This window comes from Stegodyphus dumicola, chromosome 3, assembly GCF_044657685.1.
Source record: "Stegodyphus dumicola isolate Sdum_Otavi_A_Nest chromosome 3, ASM4465768v1".
Taxonomy (NCBI): Eukaryota; Metazoa; Arthropoda; class Arachnida; order Araneae; family Eresidae; genus Stegodyphus; species Stegodyphus dumicola.
The window spans coordinates 34,369,962-34,397,346 of NC_140770.1; the positions used below are offsets into that span (position 1 = coordinate 34,369,962).

The 27,385-nt window shown below is 34.9% G+C and overlaps 1 protein-coding gene across 2 annotated transcripts in view; it reads left to right on the top strand.

Moving 5' to 3' along the window:
* The window catches only part of LOC118186397 (dynein regulatory complex subunit 11-like), an 84,874-nt gene that overhangs the window by 6,436 nt on the left and 51,053 nt on the right, over positions 1 to 27,385 (top strand). The window contains exons 4-9 of one of the 2 annotated variants that reach the window (XM_085812753.1): positions 8,102 to 8,338; positions 8,481 to 8,603; positions 8,703 to 8,900; positions 15,014 to 15,067; positions 20,413 to 20,615; positions 25,620 to 25,719. In XM_085812753.1, the coding sequence (XP_085668879.1) occupies positions 8,102 to 8,338; positions 8,481 to 8,603; positions 8,703 to 8,900; positions 15,014 to 15,067; positions 20,413 to 20,615; positions 25,620 to 25,719 (915 nt within the window). Of the gene's footprint in view, positions 1 to 8,101; positions 8,339 to 8,454; positions 8,604 to 8,702; positions 8,901 to 15,013; positions 15,068 to 20,412; positions 20,616 to 25,619; positions 25,720 to 27,385 lie in introns of those variants that run through there. The other variant, XM_085812754.1, reaches the window with a different exon arrangement.

Below are 27,385 nucleotides of genomic sequence, written 5' to 3' on the forward strand. Positions count from 1 at the left end.
ATGACCAAAGATAAAAAAAACCTCTTAGGACAAGCTGTCTGCAGTAAACTGGTACAATGCATTTGGGGAAAGTGCACCTAGCACCTAGCACTGCATACCTTAGGGGGAAGGAAGAAAAGAAGATTACAATCTCGGCCGTTTTCGGGCGGTTCTGGTTGTTTCAATGTAGAGCCGTGTCGGGCGGATTGGATGTGAAAGAGTTAAATTATTATGTTATTAACTTTTAATTAATGTTCTTCTACCTGTACCTTACATTCTAAATGCATTTTGTATAATTTCGTCTTTGGCTAGATGAAAGGATCATGTCACACTTGGTAGCCAAAGGTGGCGACATCGCACCAGACACCCGGAACACCCTCCTGGGTCTTCTTGTCTGGGCGCCTTTCGGGGTTTATCGCATCCGAGGTCTAGACCTCGGCGAGTGGGCGGGATTCCCGCAGCCTAGCCCGGCTTTATGCAAAGCCTAGGATAGAGCAATCAACGCTTCATTAAAATATAAAATTATAAAAAGCAACATTTAGACATCTTTGCCTCCGGGTACCATTCCATCAGCATGGATTAAATTTCGACTGGGTGAGTGAGTGAGTGCACCGCTATGATGGCTTCCGACCACGGACATGAACCAAACGGAATTATATACCATCACGGCGGGGAAGACTCCAGAGTAACAAGGTTGAATATTATATACTAATAACAGTTTTTACATATTGATAACTGCAAGGCACTAAGCGTTATCCTGGTTATCTGCTTTAAGTTCTGAACATTTGAAACATTATAATATTATCCACAGTTGTTTCTGCTTAGGCAGTGTCTTGAGATTTTCTCTATTTTATCAAGGGCTATTCTGTTTTTGAGTGTGTTATTCGTCCACGTTGTCCAGGCACAGTCCGCTGGTTTCTTCAAGTGCCAGGTTCTTGTATGTACACAATGGAAGTAATAATGGTCCGTATCGCCTTCCTCTCCGCATTCACAGAAAGGAGTATCCCTAAGTCGGAATCTGTTCAGGTATACTGGGAATGGTCCATGACCTGTCAAGAACTGTGGCGAAATGTCCTTCGTCCTACCTCTGCCTCTGTCCATCTACTTTGCCAATTTTGTAGCAGACTTGTCAAAGTTGTTCGCTTAATATGAGACCAAGGAAGTTTAGTTGGTCTTTCTAATATATCCGTGCAGTTCTCTTCTATCAATATTTTGTAATCCTTTCAATTGTAAATAACTGCCAGACATATCCATTGATTCCAACAGCCTATTGTTTATTCTTGTAGAAGTATTCAGTCAGTCTGTATAGCCAGAAAAAGTGCAATGTTTAATGCATATAGATTGATTTCCATGCTATTGGGCTTTTGTTCAAATCCTATGTAAGGCATGTAAATTTGTGAATGTATATATCATCAGAGAAGTAGGGTATGAGTCTCGCAAAATCCACCTTGTCAGTCCTCGTCACTAGCGCTGCGGGTGTTCCCGTCACTAGCGCCCCCGTCGCTGCGGGTGTCCAAAAGTCGCCAAAACTATCGCCATATTGGCGATATCTTTGCAATTTGGCGAGACAGCCATTTACTCAATGTTAAATAGACTTGCCACTGTATTCTTATTTTTCCAGCAGAGTTTCATCTCTTTCAAGCATTTCATGTTACATTATACAAAAAATACAATTTCACATATAATTTCACTAAAATTATTTACATATGTACAACATCGTAACATTACCTATTCCCAAGGACTGTAAGTCCTGGGCAATACAATCTCTGGACAGAAAGCCATACTTACAACTACAGTGCAATACTAAAACAGAGATTTCAATAAGTAGCATACAACAAATCAAATACTAAATCAATACCTGATTGATAATCCGAACTGCGATGTTTAGGTCTGTGTAACGACCCTGCCAAGGAGACTGTAGTTTAGGGAAAATTACTTTCTGTGGAACCGGATTCCATAACCACACTTTGTCACCTTCGTTGAATCGATGTCCTGTAGTTCTAATATTTTACTGGGTCTTCATTTTACCCATCGTCAACTCGCTTTCGATCAAAATTGGGAACTTAAACTCATCACTTTAAATCGTGCCTGGAGATCTTGAATGGCGATGAAGGCGCATCCGAAGGACAACCAAATAACAGATCACCAGGCAGACGTAGGTCATGATTGAACAGCATCTGGGATGGGGAAAGCCGGTTGTCTCGTGGACTGCACTGCGATAGTCCAGTAAGAACACAATAACTTCTGGTCCCGGGGTGGTTGGTTCTGGAAACCATTATCAAGAGGTTATTAAGCATGGTTAGATTAAACCTCTCTACCATGCTATCTGACTAAAGATGTAAAGGTGTGGTTTTGGTTTTGTCGATGCCGAGTAGCTTGCAGAGTTCTTTAATTACAACTGAGATAAAATTCCTTCCTTAATCGGGAATGTAACTAAAGAGGCACTCTAAACCTGAGAATCCAATGCTGCATCATTTTCTCTGCTACTATGACTATCCTTGGTTAAGGATAGCATACGCTTCAGGCCACTTCACGTCAGGAAGTAATCAATCACAACACGGATGTATTTTTTTCCATTAGCATATCGCAGCAAAGGTCCCACAGGATATCAGAAGTGGTGCGTTAAAAAGGTGATCTTGCATTGTGACATAACATCTTCCCTCGGCTGTAGAATGCGTTTCTTCGGCCTTTTGCAACCCGCACAAGCATCGCATGATTGACAGCATTTTTTTTTACGTCAGTCTTTGCATTACTCTAGTGGAAGCGCTCTCGAACTCTATGCAAAGCCTTCATTCTGTAGAAGTGGCCTTCTGTGGGGCTGTTGTGGTCTTATGGGATTGGAAATATCATCTGCCATCGGAATGTCTTTCCATCATCTGATTCGAACTTTCAGTAAAAGTATCCGTTTCGTATATGGAGTGAGCCCCAGAGAGCCCAATATTGTTTTAAGAGGTTTTCTATTTGAATATTCCGTTAAGTCAGTTATGGGTTTAATGTCGCCATCTTCCAACTGGTCTTTCCTGACTTCTTTGACACTCAATGAGTCTGGGTCAGACGAAGTTTAAGTTGTAATTTGACGTGCGACCAGATATTTGGCCTTCGGGATTCCTGAAATTTAAAAGCTTAAAATTTAAAAGGTCAACGATGCATAATCTGTACGGAGAAGGCATTTTCGGTCGTAGAGATAATGACTACGGCTTTAACTATGGCGACCAGCTCTTTTCTGGTGACACAGTAATTCCTATTCCGGTTTAAAATGCTACACTTGCTCCAATATGCTACAACACATACTTGACTTTTTTTATTGGAACAAAACAGCAACGACACTCTCATTGCTCGCATTCGTGTTGAAAAAAAAATTATTTGTTGAACTGGGGATACGACGAAATTGTCGCAGATATTGAAACCTTTTTCAGTTTGTTAAATATTTCCTCACATTCTCCGTACACCAGAAATTTTGTTTGCTCTCTGTCAGTTTTTGAAAGAGGTCTTGGATGGAAGAAAATCCTCCACAAGTCTCTTATACTATAGGCAAAGCTCCAGAAAACTTCTCAGCTGATGGATATTTTCGGGGTATCTCCAAACTGTAACTCCCGACACATTTTCTGGATCTGCACACACACCTTCGGTAGAGATGACATGTCAGAGATAAGTCACTTCCAGTCTGAACAATTATCATTCTGCAGGACTTAATTTTAGACTGGCTTCCTTCAATTTCTGAAGCATCTTCCTTATGTTTTCTAAATGCATTTCAAAACTTTTCCCAACGATGATGATGTCATTCAAATGTATAAGACAAGCTTCGTAGAAAAGACCTCTCAGCACGATCTCCATAAGGCGTTCGAACGTTTCTGGGTCATTTCATAATTCAAACGGCATCACCTTGAACTACCAAATCCTTCGGTAGTAAATGCCTTCTTTTTTCAGTCATCCGGGGTGTATCTCTACCTTCCAATATCCACTCTTTAAATCAAGGCTCGAACTCTTACTTTCAGGAAGTGTGCCCAGAATGTCGTTAATTTTAACAAGAGGGTAGGTGTCTTTGTTCATAATCTCGTTGAAACTGCAAAATTTAGTCGAACCAGTCGAGAGAGGCCCAGGGACTTACGGAAGGCTCAGCTTACTTGCACGTCCTTTAGAAGTTTTCCTACCTTTTCTTGTTTAACAATCGGTAGACGTCTGAGATGTTGCTGTATTGATAGATGATCTCCCGTATCAATTTTGTGCTGAGCCAAACTGGTTTAACCTATGTCAGAAGCTATGCTGGAGAAAACATCTTGAATGATAGATTCGGCAGCATTCTTCTCTTTATCGCTTAGTTTGCATTCTGCTATATAACTCCGATGTTAGGCTGTCCGAAGATACAGAGACTGGTGGACTATTGAGTCGTTTAATATAGGTCGCTAGAGTACATTCTGCAACCACTTCGTCTTTCCTCATGACTTTCGCCTTATCATTTACGTTGGTGACTCTCACTGGGATTATGGTCTTCGATAAGTCGACGAGTAACGAGGCTACTGATACTTCTCTCGAGGCCTAGTAGTTCTTACGATATTCCATTATGCCGCTCTGGAAATTTCTGTTTTGAGTTATAGGTCCAGGTAGTAAAAATTCGGTTACTGGTACTGTGATGTCGTCTTGGGCTGTTATTTATTGGACCTATTTACTCCTTCATTTTTAATTCCGAATAGGGTTATATCTTCGGACGCTGAATGCAGTTCGTTATGTTTGAAGTCCAAGAAACAATTGTATTTCCTTAAAATGTATAACCTGAGTATGCAAAGGTCTGTAATATTTGCTACATATGTCATATGATGGTAGACGGCACTCCCAAATATGATATTAAGTTCAGTTTTCCATTGATGTCTAATCTATAAACGAACACAGTCTGGAGAATAGAAGAGGGAGGCGTCCAGATAAGCTGATCTTCCAATTTTCGTGACAAATCTTTTTGTATTGTTGCGTGCGTACGGGTTCGTCACGAAATGAATGCACAAGTCCGATGAAAAATGAACATAATTTTATTATTATCACAACAAATATGCTTAAATTTCCTCAAATTATCGTGCAGTATTACAATATCCCACAGTAGTTATCTTTTAACTACTCAAACGTTCAATAGAACTTAATTCAAAACAGCTACAGAAAGCTAATCCGCGAATTCGCTACAGTCAACAAGAGCAGCTTTCTAAACAACAACAAACTAAATAACTACAACGAACTGAGAGATTTTCCTCTTTTTATAAGATTTTAAAATCGCGCGCGAGAATTTTCTAGTACTTTCTCGAAATCAAAAGGAGATATTTATTAAATGTTACATGCACGCGCTCTTGTGTTTTCAATTTTCCGGCTTAGCTTTCTTTTAATATTCGTCACGCGCTGCACTGCGCGGGAAATAAAACCATTTTAATTTACAATTCAACTAATGTTGATTATTTAAATGCCAAATTCGTAACAGTATGATGGTTAAATTGGCTTCTCTATTGATGGTGACATTGCAAGGAACACCATTTGTATGACCCACGATGAAGAGTCTATTAATACCGCCATAGGATTTTTGGAAGCCAGAGAGATAAAAAATTAGCAACGCCTTCGCCGGGAATCAAACAACGAACCTCTGAAATACCAGCTCAGTGTGCTGACCACTACACCACGAAGGCACGCTAGGAAAGTGGGAGAAATACCTTATATACTCCTCTTTTTAAAGGGCGACTGGGTTTTTTGGGGGACCCAATCGCCAAATCCTGGGTGTGGAAAAACTTCATCCAACACCCTTTTAATTCGGGTGCCACTGTAGAGACATTAGAATTTTTTCGGAAGCAGGAGATAGAAAAAGTAGCAACACCTTCGCCGGGAATCGAACCACGGACCTCTGGAATACCGGCCCAGCGTGCAGAACCACTACACCACAAAGGCACGCTAGGAAGGAGGGAGAAATGCCTTATAAATCTATCAAGCCAACAGCAGAAATTCTATAATAGATTTGTTGTCCGACAGCAGACACTCTCTCTTCTGTTTGTTGTTTCACAGAAGAAATTCATTGTCTGATTAGTTGTTCAACAGCAGAAACTCTTTCTTCAATTTATTGTTCGGCACCAGAAACGCTTTCTTCAGTTTCACCAACTTTGTTTTCAACCGTGTCTATTCTGCCTTCCATAGCTTCATTTTTTTCCCCCTATTATGGCAATAGTTTCTCTTTTCATTTCCTCTTGACCTACTTTAATCTTTTCTTGAAATGATTTGACAGCTTCTTCCATCTCTTTTTGACCTGCTTTCATCTCTTCTGTAACAGGTTCTTGGCCTGCTTTCATCTCTTCTCTGAATGCAGTAAAGGCTCAGTTGTCTCAGTTGTCGCCAGCTGTCTCAGTTGCTCATCCATCTCTTTTGTCACCGGCGTTCAGCCGCACTCCTGACACCAAAAATTGTTCGTACGTAGAGTTTCATGGTGAATTGAATGCACACAGAACCGATGGGAGCATGATAAAATTTATTGTACCAAAACGAAAAAAAAAGAAAAAGAAAGAAAATGAATAAAAAAAATCTGAAATGTTTCAGATTTTAAATTACGTCCAAAGGGGCGTTTTTTAACATTTTGTGTGTTACCTTTCTTTATTAAATATCATGTTCCTCGCACTTAAACCATAAGATCCAGTGCAACAGCAATATCGCAAAATAGTTTTAAAACGAGCATATCTTTAGAATTTCCGATACAGAGACTCACGCGCTGGAGATAAAAATGTTTTTTCTGCACAACGTTGCCATTGCTCGCTTTGAAATCCTTGAGTTTGTTAATCAAAAATTCGTCAAAGTTTTAAAAAATAGGAAATCGATCATAAAACAAATTTCAAATTTCAAATTTGGTCTTCCACATGCTCATATTCGTTGGAGGATTACGTTATTCAAAATTCGATGACTCTATGTACCGTTGTTTTATCACAATACGAGAAATATACATACATTTATGCAGATTTTTCATTATTTAATTTCTTCAAATATAATGCAGGACTCTAACATTTTGTGGCAACAGTTTGAAAAGTGAACCGACATTTATGAGTCCGACGCAAAATACAAAAACGAAACTAATAGTCCTTCGGGATTCAAATCCCTTTGGACTAAGAAAAAAAAACTTTCTAGAACTTTCCACAAAAATATTGGTACAGCTCTTCTGAGTATCGCAGAATAGAATCGGTAGTTACATTTCAAACTACTAAGAATGTTAAACACAACGCAATGCAAAGCGCATCTAAAGAGCGAAGCTAATATGGAGAATATCTCAGTATTCCGAAGTCGACTCTGAACTAACAACTGAGAAGAATTGAGGGCTGATTCTCTCTTCGGTCTTATCTAATTTTGCCCTGGCCGCCGAGAACTTCTCAAAATTACTGAAAGGCATATGAAGGCCAGATACAGTAACAGTTACATATAGAAATCAATTAGAGTTATTCAATTAGAATAGCCGTTACAGTTATACAGGGAGCGGACTCAAAGGTCGCCACCTAGTTACCAAATTTGGCTACAAAAATTAGTCGCTAAAATCGTCGCCATCTTGGCAGTATCTCAACAGTTTAGCGAGATAGTCATATGTTTTGATAATATTTAATAACTATAATTTAAAACAATATTATTTATGTGTTAATAAATTCTGATATGTGGGAATAATTTAATTTTGAAAACAGAAAAGAAGCTTACTTGTGTTTCTAATGAGATCATTATATCTTTCATATTTCAGATGCCTATTTGGTACCTTTAAGGTTTAGTCTTTGCATAGATGACTATACAACTACAGAAATTCATTTTATGCAGTATTTCCTGATCTTGTTTAAACTTATGGAGAAAATGACCAAAAGGCCACAAACTATTATTTTTTCGGTTCTTACATTTAATACTTTTTTTTCTTCAGATTAATGTACGATGTTTAATGTACGATTACAATGTTTATCTTCTCAAATTTGCAGAAGCATAATCTCTTGGGGGGGAATGTAGCTTATAAATGTATCATAAATATATTCGTTCTTTCTTCATAAAATGTAAAAGCGGAATTTTATCTTGCTATTATTCTGAAAAATTTTGCTATTTTTCTAGCCATCTTTAAATTTCAAATTGAATCTTTTTTCTTTTACAGGAACACCAGTTTATAGTTCAAAAAATTGGGCGGCTGTATCTGAGTTATATAAAGGTGACTAATGCTCTTACAGATTGTTATGAAACCATTTTGCAGCCTCAGAAAAGGTATTTACTGCGTTCATTAGTGGACAACTGCATCGGACATGTTTTAGAGTTAAAACAAGAACTAGTTGCATTAGAATATACTGAATTTCATTTCTTTGATGCTCTACTATTAGAATTAAAGATGATACCTGTAAGTATTCCTTTATTTCTATAAAATTATTCATAACTTAACTATATGTTGAATAAATTGCTTTTCTATTCTAAATCTTGTATAAAATAGTTTAATTGAAATATTATTTAATGAAGACGCCAGAGGCTCCTGTAATTTTCAGAGTGATATGGATATAAAGATCCCTGCATACTTTCATGAAAAGACATGTAAAGAACAAGAAAAATTAGACCTCATGCAAGAATATTTTAGGCTTCTATCATTAACTCATAACAATTTAGATGAAGTAAGTTTCTATTAATTAATTTTTATTTGTGCAGTGAATAAATATAAAAAAATGTTTGAAATTATTGTGTTCGTCAAGAATATATATTTTGTTTTTCAGCAAGGGGAAGATAAAGTAACAGCTATAAAGAAATCAGCATCAATTATTCAGTCACATGTATTAGCTTACCAAGGAAGACAAGCGTTTTTAGAAGCTCAAAAGTTGCATGAAATTAAAGAAAGTGGTAGATTACAGGAATATAGAAAAAGTCTGAAAATCAGTCTTTCTGAAAATGATGCTGCTCTGAAAATACAAAAAGTATTTATTGATTTTTAATATATGTACTATTAATTATAGTCTTTGAGCTGAAATTAGCATAACATGTAAATGATTGTTCATGCAACACATATGCATATCATAGCGGTTTCTCATCCGATAATTGTATTTCCTGATTGCTTGTTTGTATAGAAAATTTACTTGACTTAAATTATGATATCGCTTCCAATGTCCCAATGCCTGAGAGGACAGACATATTTTATTTATAACTTGTATGGATCACATCACATAGATGAACTTAGAAATTATGCTGTCTGTCAGTGAAACAAATATCTGCATGTAATGGTGCAACACCATCAGCAATCTCATGAATTGTTTGCCAGGCAATCACTTCTTTATTACCTTTGAGCACAACATAAGCATCTGCAGTGAAATAATGCACATGACTCATGAATAGCGTGACATCACTTTTCCAAATGAATTTTGATTTTGGATGCAGCATCACAATAGTTATGTCTACTAGAGTTAATGCTTATTGGGTTCTGTTCTGTTATTCTTTTAAGATGTAGTATGTCTAACTGCTATTCTGACTAGCCAATAACCCTTTACTAAGGGCCTCCACAGAGCACCTACTAGTAAGACAAGGCATGACTATACATTGCATTAATATAAGGCATTCTTTTATAGACAACATGTTCCACTTCTGTCTTGATCAATATATTCACCAGATCGTTCACCAAATGAATACATTTGGTTCATGGTTAATCATCATTGTTTACAACAAAAGGACTCTAGGAAAAAAAATGGAACGTTTTACACTGCAGTATTCCAGGTTTTCATCTACAATTCATCCTATGCCTATGTAACAGCAGTTATTGACTGCCCATGGTGGCTATATCTGATTCTGATCTCTAAACCTTCTTTATACCCAAACTGCCAGAAATTTTTAATATTTGGGCTCCTAATTTCTGCCATTCAGTACCCCCCCCACGGGGGTTGAGTCAGGAGAATTCCTGGGAAGTACTGGTTAGGATCTGTACCTAGGCAGTCTCAACCACGGGGGCATACAAACAATCTTCACAGGACTAGAACCCGAGTATTGTACTTAGGTTGGTTCAGGCTTGGCAGGGACCGTACTGGTACTGTTGTGTCTGTTCCTCCGGCTGTGGTGAAGCTAATATGTAGATTTAAGTGGGTCTCTTCGATGGGGGTTTAGCCCTCATAGTCCCAGTGACGGGGACTGACAGAGTAAGGTGAAGCTCCTGTCACGAATGTATCCGCTGCTGAGGGAGTGGTGCCCCGAGGCAAAGGTGACTTAGTGTATTTTCTTCGTATTAAACTTCTTTTTTACCTCGCCGAGGCTATGTATAAAGCAGGGCTTTTTTTAGCTCTTTCTTTAGCCCTGTGTATAAAGCCGGGCAGGGACTGTGGGGTCTGCGCCGCCACTGATGAGTCCCTTTTAGAGCCCGTTTCATCTAAACTTTGTACGGAATTTCCAGGTCGAAAGTTCGGTCTCTAACGCACTGCCATTCAGTACCTCCTAAAATTTTTAAAATTTTGCCATCCATTGTGGCCATGCTAGCTTTGGCGTCAGCCTGATTACCAGTAATTTGTATTTTTTAGTATGAATTGTCTCAGAATAAACATTCATTCTCACATGTTTAACATAATGTCATGTATTCAGTCAGTATGTAAAAATTTTCAGTTGAGAATAAAGTCGGTATCCCATCTTCAATTATTGATTGCTATGTAGAATGAATATCTAGGAAAAATGATAAAATATATCTTTTATTATTATTCATGGCTTGTTGGTTAGGTGTCATAGAGCACTAGTAGTTTTATCCCACATTTGGTATAGACGTTAAGTTGGTTAAATTCAAGGATTTTTCATAAAATTTCCCATCTGTAAAGTAATTCTAAATCAGTTACCCCAAATTTTCAGACAACCCTTCTTTGGAAAGAAGCTATAATAGTGATTGCTATGATTAAGGTCTTATATTATGCTGTGAGGATTTTTAACTACTATACTATTTATTAAAAATTTTGTTAAAGCTTTTTTTTTAGTCCAAAGGGATTTGAATCCCGAAGGACTATTAGTTTCGTTTTGGCATTTTGCGTCGGACGGATAAATGTCGGTTCACTTTTCAAACTGTTGCCATAAAATGTTAGAGTCCTGCATTATATTTGAAGAAATTAAATAATGAAAATCTGCGTAAATGTATGTATATTTCTCACATTGTCATAAAATAACGGTACATAGAGTCATCGAATTTTGAATAACGTAATCCTCCAAAGAATATGAGCATGTGGAAGACCAAATTTGAAATTTGAAATTTGTTTTATGATCGATTTCCTATTTTTTAAAACTTTGACGAATTTTTGATTAACAAACTCAAGGATTCCAAAGCGAGCAATGGCAACGTTGTGCAGAAAAAACATTTTTATCTCCAGCGCGTGAGTCTCTGTATCGGAAATTTTAAAGATATGCTCGTTTTAAAACTATTTTGCGATATTGCTGTTGCACTGGATCTTATGGTTTAAGTGCGAGGAACATGATATTTAATAAAGAAAGGTAACACACAAAATGTTAAAAAACGCCCCTTTGGACGTAATTTAAAATCAGAAACATTTCAGATTTTTTTTTTTTTTTTTTTTTTTTCTTTTTTTTTTTTTTTTTTTCGAATTTGTTTGTAAACATTATGTACTAACTTATTTGTCCGAACATTCTTTCTATTGCGGCTGTACTGAATCTTCACTTTCACTCCTAAAGCTTCTGCTTTAATTAGATGTGCTTCAACTTGAAGTTGCAGGAGTTGAGGAAAATAATTTACTAGTTAGTACGTAATATCAGAAGGAAAAATAATTTTTGAGCAGATATTAATTACATAATTTAAAATAATAAGGCATAATTTGCAATGCTCTTTACATGGGCTTATTAATTTAACAAAATGATATTTTGCTTCATGATCATACCGAATTTTATTATAGTTTATAAAAATTTAATTGTTTATACTATTTTTATAAATTTGATGTTTTGCTGTTTTACATTTTGCGTGTTTTCATATTGCGTAATTTTTTATAGCAGTTTAAAATACTACAAAACGTATTGAAACCAATGAATTTTAACGTAATTATCTATTAATAATGCGGATTCTGTGTCAGTGCGTAGACAAGTAATACGTGCGGGATTGTCTCCAAGCACAGGCGATATAGGCAGTCATTTAGGGTGCCAGTTGGTTATTCATAACAAATGCCACTTGAATATAAGTACGTTTTGCTTTATATTGTTTAATTTACAGTTTGTCCAATTGTTTTAATTACCTACAGCAGTGGTCTTAAACTGCCGATCCGTGAATACAACTCAGCTATACATTTGTTGCAAAGTTTTCAAGATTTTAGTTATTTGGAGTTCCGAATTCATATTATTTCCATTATAATTAAAAAATCTGATGTGTACACCACATGACTTCCTTGTACGGAATATTAAATTATACGCATTTTTTCTTGCATTTCATTTAAACTTATTGGATTGAATTAAATCGATTTCGCCGACAGCGCATAAACCACAATAGAATAAATTCATTCTTTAAAAGTCACTCTATTTGTTTACCATAGCGACACTCTGGCGCTAGGTTCATTTAACAGTATTATATTTCGTTCATATTATAACTATGTCTATGTCTTATCACTTAGTAAGAGGCAATCAACCATTAACGGCCTTTACCAATATATTATATTATAACTCAGAATGCACAAAATTTATATCATTTAAAGAATTATCTAATCGTTGCCACATGTTCTATTCAAATACTACAATAAAGCTAGGACGATGTATAAAAGAAATTCAGCAAACAAAACAAAAAAGAAACAGTTTTTCACAGACGATTGAGTATTTCTCATTCAATTAATTCAGTTCTCACTTCACGACAAGGCAAAAATACATAAAAGCTCAAAATATCTGTATTAAAAATTACGAAGCAAATCTTAAACACTTATCTCCTCGAAAAAATTCCATAAAGGATTAAGCATGATTTAATTCGCAATAATAAATGAAGGCGTTATCTTTGTTGTTGCGAAGCTAAGTTTCTCTAAATTGGCAACAAATCCACTATTCTGCAATTTCAAATGTAAACAAGCAATGGCAGCCTTAAAAAAAAATATTAGGCTTAGCGGCACCTAAACAGCTTTAAAATTATTGATAATTCTGAAAATATTGAATACAGATTTACTAAAGGCAGAAAAACCGTAACCGGAAGATAAGAACAACATAATTTAATCATTTTTAAAGCAAAAAATGTACAATTTACAAACATATAAGAGTAAAGAAACTGAGATCACCGAACCGGGAAACAGAGTGGATATATATATTTATATACGTTTGGTGCGGCCGATTGCAAGCATAATACGAGGTGCACATCTACATGTTATAGCAGTCCTATATACAAAATTTCAACGTTCTGAGTCTACTCGTTTTTGAGACGTACGTCCGTACATACGTTCGTACAGACGCCACGAAAAATTCTCTTCAGAATTCATTTTAAAGCAGTTTTATAATTTTTTTGGAGGAAAAGAGTCTTTTATTCTGTCCTTACGTACAGATATCACGCAAAAACATCGTTAAATTGCATTCGATAGCGAACAAAATGGATATTTTCGTTGAAATATGCTGCGTGAAACTTTTCGCGATTACAATACTTCCTTTTTACTTAGTACAAGGAAGTAAAAACGAACGTAAATACCTTCCCCCCTCCCCATAAAATATATAAACGGAGCTAATCAATTTACAGTATGATATAAATCTTATTCACAGATATGAAGATACAAATTTAATTAACTTTTATTCGTATTTATCAAAAAATAAATACGCTCAATCGCGAATTTTTGAGAATAATCGCTGTTTGAGAAGAATCGCTTTGTTTGGGAATGCATTTAAATGTGAACTGCTTTTCACAGTTGAAAATTAATAAGGAAATAATGCGATTGACCGATGAGCATCTATAATCTCAGATCAAGGTAATTTCTGCTAATTTTTCTGCAAAGCTAACAATCTTTATCAGAATCGAAACGCCGTCCAGTGTTGAGCTGAAGAAATAAAGAAGTGTATTTAAATACCAGCGTATGTGTTTTTATTTATGTGCCAAAGAAAAATTTAATAGTAACAGAGAGACTAGGTTGTCACTATCTATTCTGAAGTTTTGTCCCGATTGGAAAATTTTCTCTGAAAACTGTTTTTAAAATTTTTTTTGTTTAATTTAAAGTTAAGTTATTTAATAGTTAACTAACCACTTTAGAATTGTTGGAAATAAACGTAAATAAGTCCAAAATTTAATATTTAGCTATCAGTATGTTTGGATTACAAATGGTTACCAACAAAAGTGTTTTGCGGATACCAAACTTTTGATCTCAAATAGAAAATAAATATAATTTTTTTTATTTGCATTATTGCTACGATTATTATTTTCATATGCTTGTACAAATATTACTTCAGCCAAATTTAAAGTATTCTTTATTTTTATTACAAAGTATTATTAATATTATATTTTTATTTATTACATTCTTTATTTTGTTAATAATAAATTTTCATTTTGTGAAAAAAAATTCTTTTCCCTCAGCTACTTTTTACATTGTTCATTCAGCCCGCGGGACACACCAGCGGCCGAGCGGTAAAGACGCTGAACACTGGTAGTTTGGCCCGAGGTTTGAATCCCGCGAACGGGCTGGCTGCATGGGCGTTTTCGTGGTTTTTCCCATGTGTAACGTGTATACGAGCCAGTTTTCCTTAGAGTCTTCCACGAAGGCATCCCTCCCTTTAGGCGAGATAGCCCTCGTGTGCTTTGCCATAATTGAATAATCCCAATCCCATTCAGCCCGCATGCAATTTGAGACCACTGACCTAGAGCACCAAAAAATGTGGAGCCACGTCAGAATTATAAATACGATATTTATAATTATATTTATATATAATTATATTTATGAATATTATCCTGGAACGTTTTAATTTATTAAAATGAATAAATCCGATATATTGACAGTAAAATTTTCTATCATTTTTAAAAATTGTCATAATTATTATGCGTTTTTGAATATCATAATACAATGATTTTAATGCTATACTGCTATTACTCATTTTTGTTAATATTTTAATTTTATTTCAGGCTTGGAAATGGTTTTCTTTTCATAATAATGTTAGAAAAGCTCATATGAATTCGGTAAATATATGCTGAATGTGCTATGTTATTCTAATTTTTTTCCCATAAATTTAAATCTGTTTATTTTCCCGAGTCTATAGTAGTTACATTTTTCTTTGTTCTTGAAATCTGAAGTATTTATCTTGTATCTTTGCTATATGTCAAAAATATCATGTTCATTATATGTTGAAGTACTTCAAATAGCAATGCCTGAATTTTCCCTTTACTCATTGCTGTATGGCAATTACAGTATGAAATTCAAAAGAGTGGTTGGAAGTTTAAGTTTTAATTTTTTTGTTTATCCCTGTTAATTAAGTTTGAAAATTAAGATAGCTTATTTATGTGTGTTTGTGGGTGTGCGTGCGTGCGTGTACGCACATGCTTGCATAAACTTTAGAACAATTACATGCATTAAAAACTTGATCAGAATTATTTTATCTCCCACTTTTCTAGCAATTATTGATTAAATTATTCCATCATATCCTGCAACAAATTCTTAGCTGTAGACTATATTTTTCAGTTTTTGAAAACTATAAAGCTCGGTTTTTTTCCCCATGGGAGGGGAGAGGCGGTTAATTCATGCTTTGATTAAAAAAAAAAAAAAAAAAAAATTCTGCATGATCTCATGATCTCAGATACTTAATTTGATCTTCAGGGCCGTTCCTAGGCCATTGGCTACCTGCGTGCTTTCTTAAGATTGCTGCCCCCAAATTTAAAAAATAAATAAAAAAAATAAAAAAAAAACTCAATGGTTAATAAAATTTGTATTTTATACTCACCAAGTACTTATATAGGACAAATTGTATATAAAGTATTTACAATATCACAAGTACTTACAATAAATTTACGCGTTGATCCGTCTCTCTTGATCGTCTTACAATGAATTTATGCGCTCTACCCTCGCTAGGAACGGCCCTGGTGATTTTTAACATTGAAACACATGCCATTTACAACAAAGGAAAACGACCTGCAAACTAAGATATTTATTTATCTATACGAAATACGTAGATATTAGACAATTATATAAAGTCTAATATCTTTAATAGTAGATATTAGACAATGATATAAAGACTTGAGAGAAGATCAAAATATTATGTTTAATTGGGTGAAGGCACACGTTGGACGTTTTGGGAAAGAGAGGGCGGACGCACTGGCCAAGGAAGCAATTACCGATGTTAATGCTCGTGATATTGATGCACAGGGATCAACAAGGAAAGCTGTGACTATTATGAAAAATTTTATTTATGATAAATGGAGTGAGGAGGGGAAAAGATCTGATCAAAATAAAGGTTATATGAAATTTTTTAAACTTAAAAATGATTTATGTTATTCAGACATTCACGTTAACCAAATCATTACAGGTCATAGCCGTTTTCCTTTCTATTTTAACCCACGGGAAAACGCGTGGGGTGTATCATAACCCACCCTTACATAAAAGTGGAATATTCCTGACTTGTGAAACTTAAATTCTGTGCTGCATCAAAGAATTTGTAATTCTTTGGCTGCATTCAGTAGCTGAGTTTCTAGTTGTGGTTGACTTTCAGAACCGCTTTTTCTTTGCCTGTGTGTTTCAGAAAAAGATTTATCGATATTTTGTTGGAACTGGGGTATGAAACACCCCACGCGCCTATCCGCGTAAGTGTTTTTCTGACTGAATATTTAGTTCAGAAATTTATTTCTAGAGTGTAACAGTAAATATTTCTAGAGTGTAACAGTAAATATTCGCAAATGATTTTAAAGTACTTGACATTAAATTCTTAAAAATTTCTAACCGCATTATGGTAAAGAGAATGATTCCCTGTGAATTGGAGATGCAACGCCTGTGAGATTTATTAGAAATATTTGAAAGCGATGAAGATTGCATTTCGAAAACTGAAGACGAAACTGGGAATATTTTCTACACTGTTTTGGTTTCGAAAAAGATAAAACATTAATTCCTAATGTTCCTAAAAAAAGGGAAAACTGTTCTTATGCTTTCAACATTATATAACGATCATACTACAGATGATACTATTGGAGAAAATATAACGCTAGGAATTATATGTTTTTATAATATGACTAAAGGAGCAGGGATATGGGGGATGAAAATGTCAGCCAATTATTCAATTGCCAGAATAACAAGGAGGTGGCCAATGGTAATTTTCTTTTCTGCACAGAATGTTGCTGTAATAAATACTTGAATTATAATACATTCAACTGCTAATCCACCACCCAGAAACAGAAGTCTGTCTTTGAAGGACTTAGCATTACAATTAATGAAGAAAACGTATTGAACAAAGATCAGAGATTAATACTTTACCAAGAAATTGACGTACTGCATGCAAAACAAAAGCAGAAGATTCGACGAAGAATTAAAACGAATACATGAAATTCGAAACAACTAAGTATGAAAGATGTTATAAATTTTTTGCCTTCGCGCCAAGAGGCATGATGTTTATTTTTTTATTATTTTCTTTTATCTTAATTTTAACTCTAAGATTATTTTGGAAATTAATTGTTTGAAACCCAATTATTATTCACGTATTTATAATATATACAAGAAAAACAGCTTTAAAACTAAATAAAACTATTTTTTATCGTATTTTAAATATTGGGGTATGTGATACCCCACGCGCCCACTCTAGTAACTTTTCTTGGTGCGACTTCCGCCGAGTTAAAAGGTTTAAATTACAAGAGTCTCTGACCTTTGTGATATCTGTAAAGAACCGGGCAGCATTATGTGGAAACATGTCAATATTTTACTGATAATCAGGAACGAGTTTAAGAAAAATGTTTTTAATATATATGATATTTTAAAGGATGTTAAAAGATTGATAAAATTTGCCAGGAAAATGATGGAGAAGATTAACCATAATAAGCTTGCAGTAGGGGATTTTAATCTGAATTTTGTTTTTTATTATGTTCTTTATGTCTGTTGAATGTGCTGTTTCTGGCTTGCTCTGGCGCAGCCCGCAAAAAGGCCATAGGGCGACGTAAAGTCTGCCAGGAGGGTGGGCTGCGTCCCTCATATCATATCATATCATACGAAATACGTTACGTACATAAGAAATTCGATTTCCGAGCTCACTAACGCTAATTTCTGCAAATATTTTTTGTAGCTTTAAAAAGAAAATTAATGAAGCTTTTTTATTAATTAATATGTTTGCATAATCTATTATTCATTCTCTTTCGCTCAGGCGGTATAGTAGTTAATGACCCTGACTGCCATAGCTATGGGCCCCGGGTTCGAAACTCCCGGAGAAGGCATGGTTATAACTTTCCGTCCCTTCAAAGGAGGCAACGGTGGCCACCTATTAGATGCTTCCATAATGAAATGGCAACCAGTTTCGGCCCTTGTAATGGCGCCTTGTAGTGGAAATCGCCTTAAGACTTCCTACCAATTTCGTTTTATTTTTCTTGAAATTGCTTTCGATATACTATGCTCAATGTATAAACAGTCATCCATATTATCATCAGTTACCGTTGAGTGCAACCAGATTTTTATTCTGTTCAAAGCCTATGGTACATGTATAAGGTTTATATTAATTTTTTAGTCTTTTCTGTCATACCTTGTTGCCTTTGCGTTTCGTCGCCAGGTTTTAAATGAGTTTAGGGTGAACGAGAATGTATTTAAACTGAAGTAGCGAAAAGGTTAGTCAGACCGGTGGTTTTCGCTGTTGAGTGCGCATCCTGTTATTTCTGCCAGCTATTTGAATTCTGAAAATCGGCCTTGCCATTCTTGCCACTGAAATTAAATATCACGCCGCTGTAGATTTCTGAGTCAATCTTCTAGTTGTAAATTAATTGGTGCAGTTTTGAACTACTAGCTTATATCTTAAATTTAGTTTGATACCATTATCTTTAAGTTCCTCACCACAAGTGGACGGTGAAAGTGTAAGAATGTAAGACCATGCCGTCTGTAAATATTGAGTTCAATAGAAGGGTCTTTTACACCTTTCCCTTGTTGTATTAATCTTCTAGTCTTAGCGATCATTCGCTAACAGACTTTGAAGTAGGTGTAGTAGCAGTGTATGTTAACCAAGAGGACTAAATCTTACACACGGTTCAGACAAGAAAATAAGAACATACTTTGTTTGAGGAAGAAAATATCTTTTTCGCTCCTTTTAAGGAAGTCTTCCATTGTTAGATCTTTCATATTTTCAATCTTTACTTGCTATATCAAAAACTGTGCCAAAGTTCTGTCTCACTCTCAAAATTTTCTAATGTATAAGAATCGGAAAAAAACATTGTACTTTTTCGCTATCTTTAACGTATAGATTATAGCTAGCAATAAAAAAATGCTAATGAACTGCCGCTGGAAAATATTTTGTCTTCTAGTGATATTATCAAAAACCCAAACGTTACTGATCTTGTCTGAAATTCCTTGATTTTACATTCTGGAGTACTTGAAATATGTTGTTGTACTTAACAATCCACAGCATTTACAATTCAATGGCAATGTTTTGAGGTGATGGACGACAGAAATATGCTGACATAAAATGTATGTTGCTTTACACTGTAATTTTAAGAACTTAAAAAATCTTTGAATGTGAATGTAGTGCACACCTAGTAGCATCTTTACATTACTAAGTAGTAGCAGAAAATACTATAACAATAACAATGCAATATTGTAATATTTCCTTTATTCCCCTACTTCCTTGTACGTATAGAAGGAAGTTAAAAATTAGTATCGAATTTCATCTGTGTAAGGGGACCACCAGCGGCAAAGACGTTGAACACTGGTAGTTCGGTCTGAGGTTCGAATCCCGCGAACGGGCTGGCTGCATGGGCGTTTTCGTGGTTTTCCCCATGTGTAACGTGTATACGAGCCAGTTTCCCTTAGAAAGTCCTCCACGAAAGGCATCCCTCCCTTTAGGCAGATAGCCCTCGTGTGCTTTGCCATAATTAAATACACCATCATCTGTGTAAGGCAGCCACCCCTACTGACCACAGATCGTCTTAGAAAAGGATATGAAAAGAAAGATCTGATTATCATAGAAAAGATTATGAAATTCCTTCATACCTACTCCTTTGCGGTGAATACCATGGCATATCACTGACGCAGTGTTCCCATTGTTTCCTATATGTTAATAACAGAATATTTTGTTATTCAATTTGTTGTATTAATTTCTTTTTATTTCAGTATTTCCTATTATTCAAAGAAATCTTTCTAAAATACATGTATACATACGGTTAATATATAACTGGTTAATATATAAATTCGGTTAACATATTTGGTTAATAGTATATAAATGCAATGTTTCAGTCAATTTATAAATATGAGTTTCATTTGTTTTTAATTTAATATTGCAATTAGTAAGTTTAAACACTTTAGTAAATTGTTATTTATTATTGTAATTATTTTTATTATTATAATTTTATTTTAGCAACCTTTGGTCATTGAAAAGACTAACAATCTTCATTCACGTCTTAAAAAACTCAAGAAAATGCGTCAAGATACGATAAGGAAAAATGAAGTTGAATTTTTGGAAGTAAGCAGAAAAGTCAAAGAAGAAATTCAAACGTATCATGCTCCAGATGCCATAGAAGCTCTTCAAACAGAAATTCGAACTTATTTTGAACAATATAGGTACTTATCGTTATTGGTTATGCTTAGCATACGTTTCTAGGCATTCCCTTCCTCTTTTTTCCCATAAATAGAATTGTAAAGCAAACTCATATAAAAAACTTTAGAGTATTTAACTGATATTGATTTCCATAGTGTATAAAAAACTATTATATTAGCTAAATGAAGAGATGCCCATAAGTGTTAAGGGTCACTGATTAAGGTTTTGAATTTTTTAAGAATCTTAAATTTAAAAATTTCATCCACTTATAAAATGGAATTTTTCATTGCACATATAAAAAAAAAATCTATTCTTCCCCTGTCCGCAAGATGTCATTAAATTTTTTTTCTGTAGTCACATTTTTATCTCTGTATTGTCCATTTGATTTTAAAATGCTGAATATGTTTACTGCATAGAAAATAAGCAAACGGTTTCATCTCCCATCATTACAGTGCAAAGCCGGCACTAGGTTTTTAGCCGCCCGGTGCAATCACTTCGATTCCTAGAATCTGTGTCCAGTAACTCCCTAAATTTTACATATTTTGCCGAACCTAAATTCAATGCAACGGTGCGGCTGCACTAGTTGCACATGCTCTGGCGCCTGCCCTGTTACAGTGTTCTATGCCATATACTAATTCCAATGTGTTAAACAAAAGCTTACAGTGTCTCTTCATCTATTTCATTAATTGGATCTGACATTGTCCAATTCTGGAACTTTCTCAAAGTCAAAATAACTATGAAAGGTAAATGTTTTGAATTTATTTAAGGCTTTCAGGCAGCTATAACAAAGCAATTAAGCTGCGTTCAGACTGGGGCGTAAAGGGCATAAGCGGTTAAAGCCGAGCTCCGTTGCCAAGGCAACCAGTCTTTGCTACGTCACAAAATCTGGTTTAGGGCTCGTGGCATAGGGTTCAAAGTTTTCAACTTTACGCCGCGTTTGGGATAAGCGTCGACCAATCAGAGCGAAGCTAAAACGAAGCGGCGTTCTGCAGACCATTTCGCTGTTACAAAACAAGCAGAGCAAACGCGGGAAATCAATTGAGCAGGAGAACAACACAGGAAAGTTGTAGACACATCCAAGGCAAGCACAAATTTAGGTTATCTCATTGGCCAAGGCGAACACACCGTTCTCGCAGGTGTGAACGGAACTCCCGTATTTTATACCCTTATGACTATGCCTCTATGCCCTTTACGCCCCCGTTTGAACGCAGCCTTACAGGTATTTCCTTCTAGAAATGTTTTAGAAGATCACGGACGAAAGCCTAAGTGTATGTGTGAAAGAGGAAGGATTAATTTAAAGAGATTAATGGTAATGTATCCTTTCTTGTATAATTTTAAAAAAAAAGAAAGAAATTTGAGTGCATAAGCATTTTCTGATCACATCTTATATATGTACTTCATTTATAAATTCATACATGAAATAAAAGAGTATTTTAAGAAATTAGGATATTTATGAAAATTGATGCTGTATGAATTATTGTATTGTGGAGTTATACTTTTTTTCGGAGCACGTAGGCCCTACTGAAGACGAAATGAGATACATTCCGATGACATCAGAGATCACGTGACTTATGCATAGCTAATGTAAACAAACAATGCAGATGACCTCAGAGATCACATGACTTATGTATAGCTAATGTAAACAGCAAGGTCATTCTTCCTCTTCTTCTCTTGCGGAATGTATCTCATAACGAATTCTCGCTATGTCTTGAAAAAAGGTGACTGTCGACGAAGGTTATAACAACCTTTTTATTTTATCCAAACTGAAAAGAACATGCACACACTCGGGGCGTACAATTAACCACCACTTGTGCCTAAGTAACTTAACACAAAATGGTATGCACGATCAAATGGAATTTAACTACACGACTGGCTCCTGCTTTAATCTAAATCTGATCTAAATCTTCAGGATATAACACGCTTTACTCGTAACTAGCTTTCTTACTGCGAACTTCAATTCTGCTACCTATATACTATTTCCGAACTCACCGAGATTTGCATATACGTCATACGAGATTTGCATATACTTCATTAAAATTTGCCTTCTGTCAGGAAATTGAAATAAGGAAAAGAAAAGTTTCTTAAAATAAAAATTAATTGATTAGTACAAAATAAAGTCTTTACAGTATCAATGAAACGATGTTCCACTTGAGGTTACATGTACAGTCAAAATAGTTTAAGATTTTGCAAGAAATGAAAAAGTGGTATTTCATATTTATTTCATTTATTTTCTAGAATACTCTTGAATAGACAAATATATGTACAGTCAAATCTTAATGGGCGTTTCTCACAACGAGTGATTTGCATAAAGAGCAAGACAAATTTATAAAACAAAGTCTCCCTTAACGAGCAATGTTACGCACAAGTAACATCGTGGTGTCGCATGAAGGATCCTGACTACATCACTTCTGTCAGTCTGTATTTAGCACTCGTTCAGCTAGCATCTTACTGTCGCTTGTGAAAGCCGTATTCAGACATATTATTGTGTATTTTTTAATGCAAAGTTTAAGCATGCTTACACGTTTGTTCCCAAAGAAAATGCCTCAGGAAGATTTAGATAAAAGAATAAAAAATCACCGTTGAAGTCAAACGCCAAATATTTGAGAAGCGAGAACGAGGTGTTAGCATGGCTCACTTAACGCGTATATGCACTCGTGGGCAAAATTAAGAGAATTTGCTTATTATGTCGTATTTCTGTAAAAACCTAAGAGACAGATTTTAATGAAATTTGGTATGAATTTGCGTTTATAACAGAGAAAATAATGTACCATTCAAAAGCCATTTTATGTACGCTTGATTATCATTAAACGAGAAAGAGATATAACATTCAAAACGTATTTTATGTACGCATGATTATCGGTGCAGGGATGTCCAAAATCCACGATGTGATATGAAACTGAAAAATGAGTCTAATATAAGGTATGGTCCCTTCTCACAACCAACCAGACGGGTCGCGCAGCGGGATGTCATACTGGATAGAAGGCAACTGAGTGGCAAGTCCATCCCACTCCAGCAGCAAGGCAGTTTTGAATTCCGGGATAGCTCTCGAAGGGGGATGGCGAGATGAAATTGCCGTCCCAAGAGCATCCCAGATATATTTTATGAGGTTAACTTCGGGATATCTGGTTGGCCAATCCATGCGGCGAATATCCTCCTTTCCTGGTAATCGTCGACCAGATGATCCCTATTTGGACGAGTGTTATCGTCCATTAATAGGAACTCAGGACAAACTGCGCCTCTAAAGAGTCGAACATAGTGCTTTAAGATCTCCTCTCTATAACTCATAGCGGTCAGGAAGCCTTTATCAAACACACGCAGGAGTCTGAGGCTGCCCAACTTAATGTCTGGCTGAACTGTTACGCTTCCACCACCGTAATGATCTTTTTATCTATTGAAGGAGGAATGATATCGTTTTCCAGGCTCTCTCCAGATATAAGTACGCCGAGAATCAGTATCTAGGCTAAATCTTGACTCATCCGTAAAACGCACGATCCTTTACTGAAGTCTGGTCCAAGGCGCATGTTGTCTGCATCCCTCTAAACGCGCTGTCTTGTGTGTTGCAGTGAGCGGAACGCAAACAGCGGGTCTCCTGGCACACAGCCTTATCTCATGAAGCTTTCGAGGTACTGAAGACCATGAAACCTGAAGACCAGTGGCAGCATGCAGCTCACGTGAAACCTGTGAAGCTGTAGCGGTCCTGTGTCGCCGTGCTGAAAGTGCCAAATAACGATCCTCTTTCGTCGTTGTGGATCCTGGTCAACTTTGTCCAAGCCTTCTGGATATAGATCCAGTGCTCTGAAACTGTTTCCATAAGTGGCAAACGGCACTGAGCGTTGCATTGAACCCTGGATCCACCTGCGCTTTTGATTGCGCCTACTTTCAGTCTACCGATAATTCTCCATCTCATTCCATCATCCATATCTTTGGAAAAATCTTTGGCTAGACAGCTTTGTGGAATGTGATTCCGATGAATTTGTGCCTGTGGATCCTGTAATCGACAAAGTTTTGTCACTGGGTAAGATTATGGGACTAAAGGTGGATAGCAGCGGCATCGATGAGCTGGTGGAAGAGCATAGCCAGGAGCTGACCACCGAAGAGCTTATAAATATACATTATGCGTCACAGCAAGAGGTTCCGGAGAAGATTACGTCAGAGGAAAAGGAGACAATAGTATCAATAAAGCAACAATCTTCCAGTGAAATAAGGGAGATGCTGGCTGAAAGTGGGGCAAACTCTTGCATCGAACGTTGAGATACATCACCTCAATAAGGCAATAGCTATACGCACTACAAATTTATTTAACGATAATGATGTGTCCTGTTTTTGCCAAATTTTAAAGTGTAAGCAAAAACAAATGTCTTTATGCAACTTTCTTCTAAAAATATGTATTATAAAAAGTAAATTACATTATTATATTTTTTTAACATTTTCTTCGAAATGGAACACATTTTGCTACTTTACATTGATTCCTACGGAAAAAATTGTTTCGATTAACAAATGTTTCTCATTAAAAGTAAGATTCGGGAACGAATTATGTTCATTAAGCGAGGTTCTCCTATAATTCTTATTTCAGTGAAAAAATAATTGCTGATTTTTAAATTTTGGGGTAAAGAATATATATTTACAAGAAATCATGAAATAAAGTGCTAATATGGAAGGCACCATTTTGGAAAAATGATGCTCTCTAGCCGAAATTCATAACTTCGTAGATGAATTTAAAAGGCTCCGTAATGATGAAAAGAAAATCATGGTTACACTACGTTATAGCCATGACTTTTTGATTTTATGATAGCCTGAAAGGAAAAATGATTCTCTTTAGCCAAAATTCATAACTTCGTAGATGAATTTAAAAAGACTCTGTACTGATGTAAAGAAAATCATGGTTACACTACGTTATGGCCATGATTTTTGATTTTATGATAGCCTAAAAGTTAAATATTAAATATAATTTTTAAGTGATGTATGATTACAAAGTAATCTGAAATACTCTAAATTTGAATGCTAAAAGGTGTCCTTTTTCTTATCAGACAGAACCACGGAGAATATCCTGTGTTTCCTACTGAAGAGGATGGGGGATCCAACGTTCTTTTACAAAAAGGACTGCATAGTGAAAATGAGATAATAAAAGTAACTAAGCACTTGGACTTTTTTTCCCCAAAACTTATTTATTCCTTTATCTTATGCACTTTGCTTCCTTCAGTGTTGGTTTTTAATTTAGAACTTCTGTTTTATATTTTTATTGTATTATATCTTAATATTAATTGAGAATTTAAATGTTCAAAATTTTGACAGATCTATTTGTGATTTAAAGATCTGAAATTTTGAATTTCTGGATTAACATAAATTAATATTCTTAATTCATGCTCTAAAAAAATCATATTTTTGTAAATGAATATTTATTTTATCTTTGATGATTTTCTATTTGTTTATTAGATTTTTCTCTTGCAGTAATAATAATAAATACATTTTGTTTTCAAATCCTGACCGATTAAAATATCTCTCACACTGATTTGCTTAATTATTAAAAATATTAAATACTTTTTATATCAAAACAATATGTAGGCTGTTCATTAAACTATAACGAACATAAAATGACGTAATAAGTCTGCCAGTCATTCAAAGCAATACTGAGTGCAGACTGAGTGATATATTTTTTTTTAAATTTTGAAGCAAAAATATAATTTAAAGCATATATATTAAAAGCAAGATACCGTGGAATTTCTATTATCCATTAGCCTTAGGACCATAGGTGTAACAGATAAAAGAACAGATAATAACAAAAACATCTCCAAGAGTAGCATCATAAGTTATCGGTGCTGTCAACAACAAATAATCATTTTTATCAGAGTACGTTGTATAGAATGATAAAAATCAAGTTTACAACTGAAAACTGGTTAACTCAAACAATGTAGCAGCCAGAAATGTATAGCTTCGAAATTGAAACCGTTGACTGGAAAACGTGCTTGCTCATTTAAATTGGGATGCCCCCTATACTCCGTGACCCTCCTCAAATATCTGTACTTCCAGTTCCAGATTTTTACTTGCTGCCAATTTATGTCATATTCATTATAAGTCAAATATATTTTAAATATTTAAAAACTTAAAAGAGAACCCTTCACTTTTCTTTCGATACATATCATATTCATTATTAAATATAAGTAAAATATATTTGAAATATTTAAAAACTTAAAAGAGAACCCTTAACTTTTCTGTCGATATATATCATATTCATTATTCATTATAAGTCAAATATATTTTAAATATTTAAAAACTTAAAAGAGAACCCTTCACTTTTCTGTCAATACATATCATATTCATTATTAAATATAAGTAAAATATATTTGAAATATTTAAAAACTTAAAAGAGAACCCTTAACTTTTCTGTCGATATATATCATATTCATTATTCATTAAAAGTCAAATATATTTTAAATATTTAAAAACTTAAAAGAGAACCCTTCACTTTTCTGTCAATACATATCATATTCATTATTAAATATAAGTCAAATATATTTGAAATATTTAAAAACTTAAAAGAGAACCCTTAACTTTTCTGTCGATATATATCATATTCATTATTAATTATAATTATAATATATTTTAAATATTTAAAAACTTAAAAGAGAACCCTTAACTTTTCTGTCAATACATATCATATTCATTATTAAATATAAGTAAAATATATTTTAAATATTTAAAAACTTAAAAGAGAACCTTTAACTTTTCTGTCGATATATATCATATTCATTATAAGTCAAATATATTTTAAATATTTAAAAACTTAAAAGAGAAC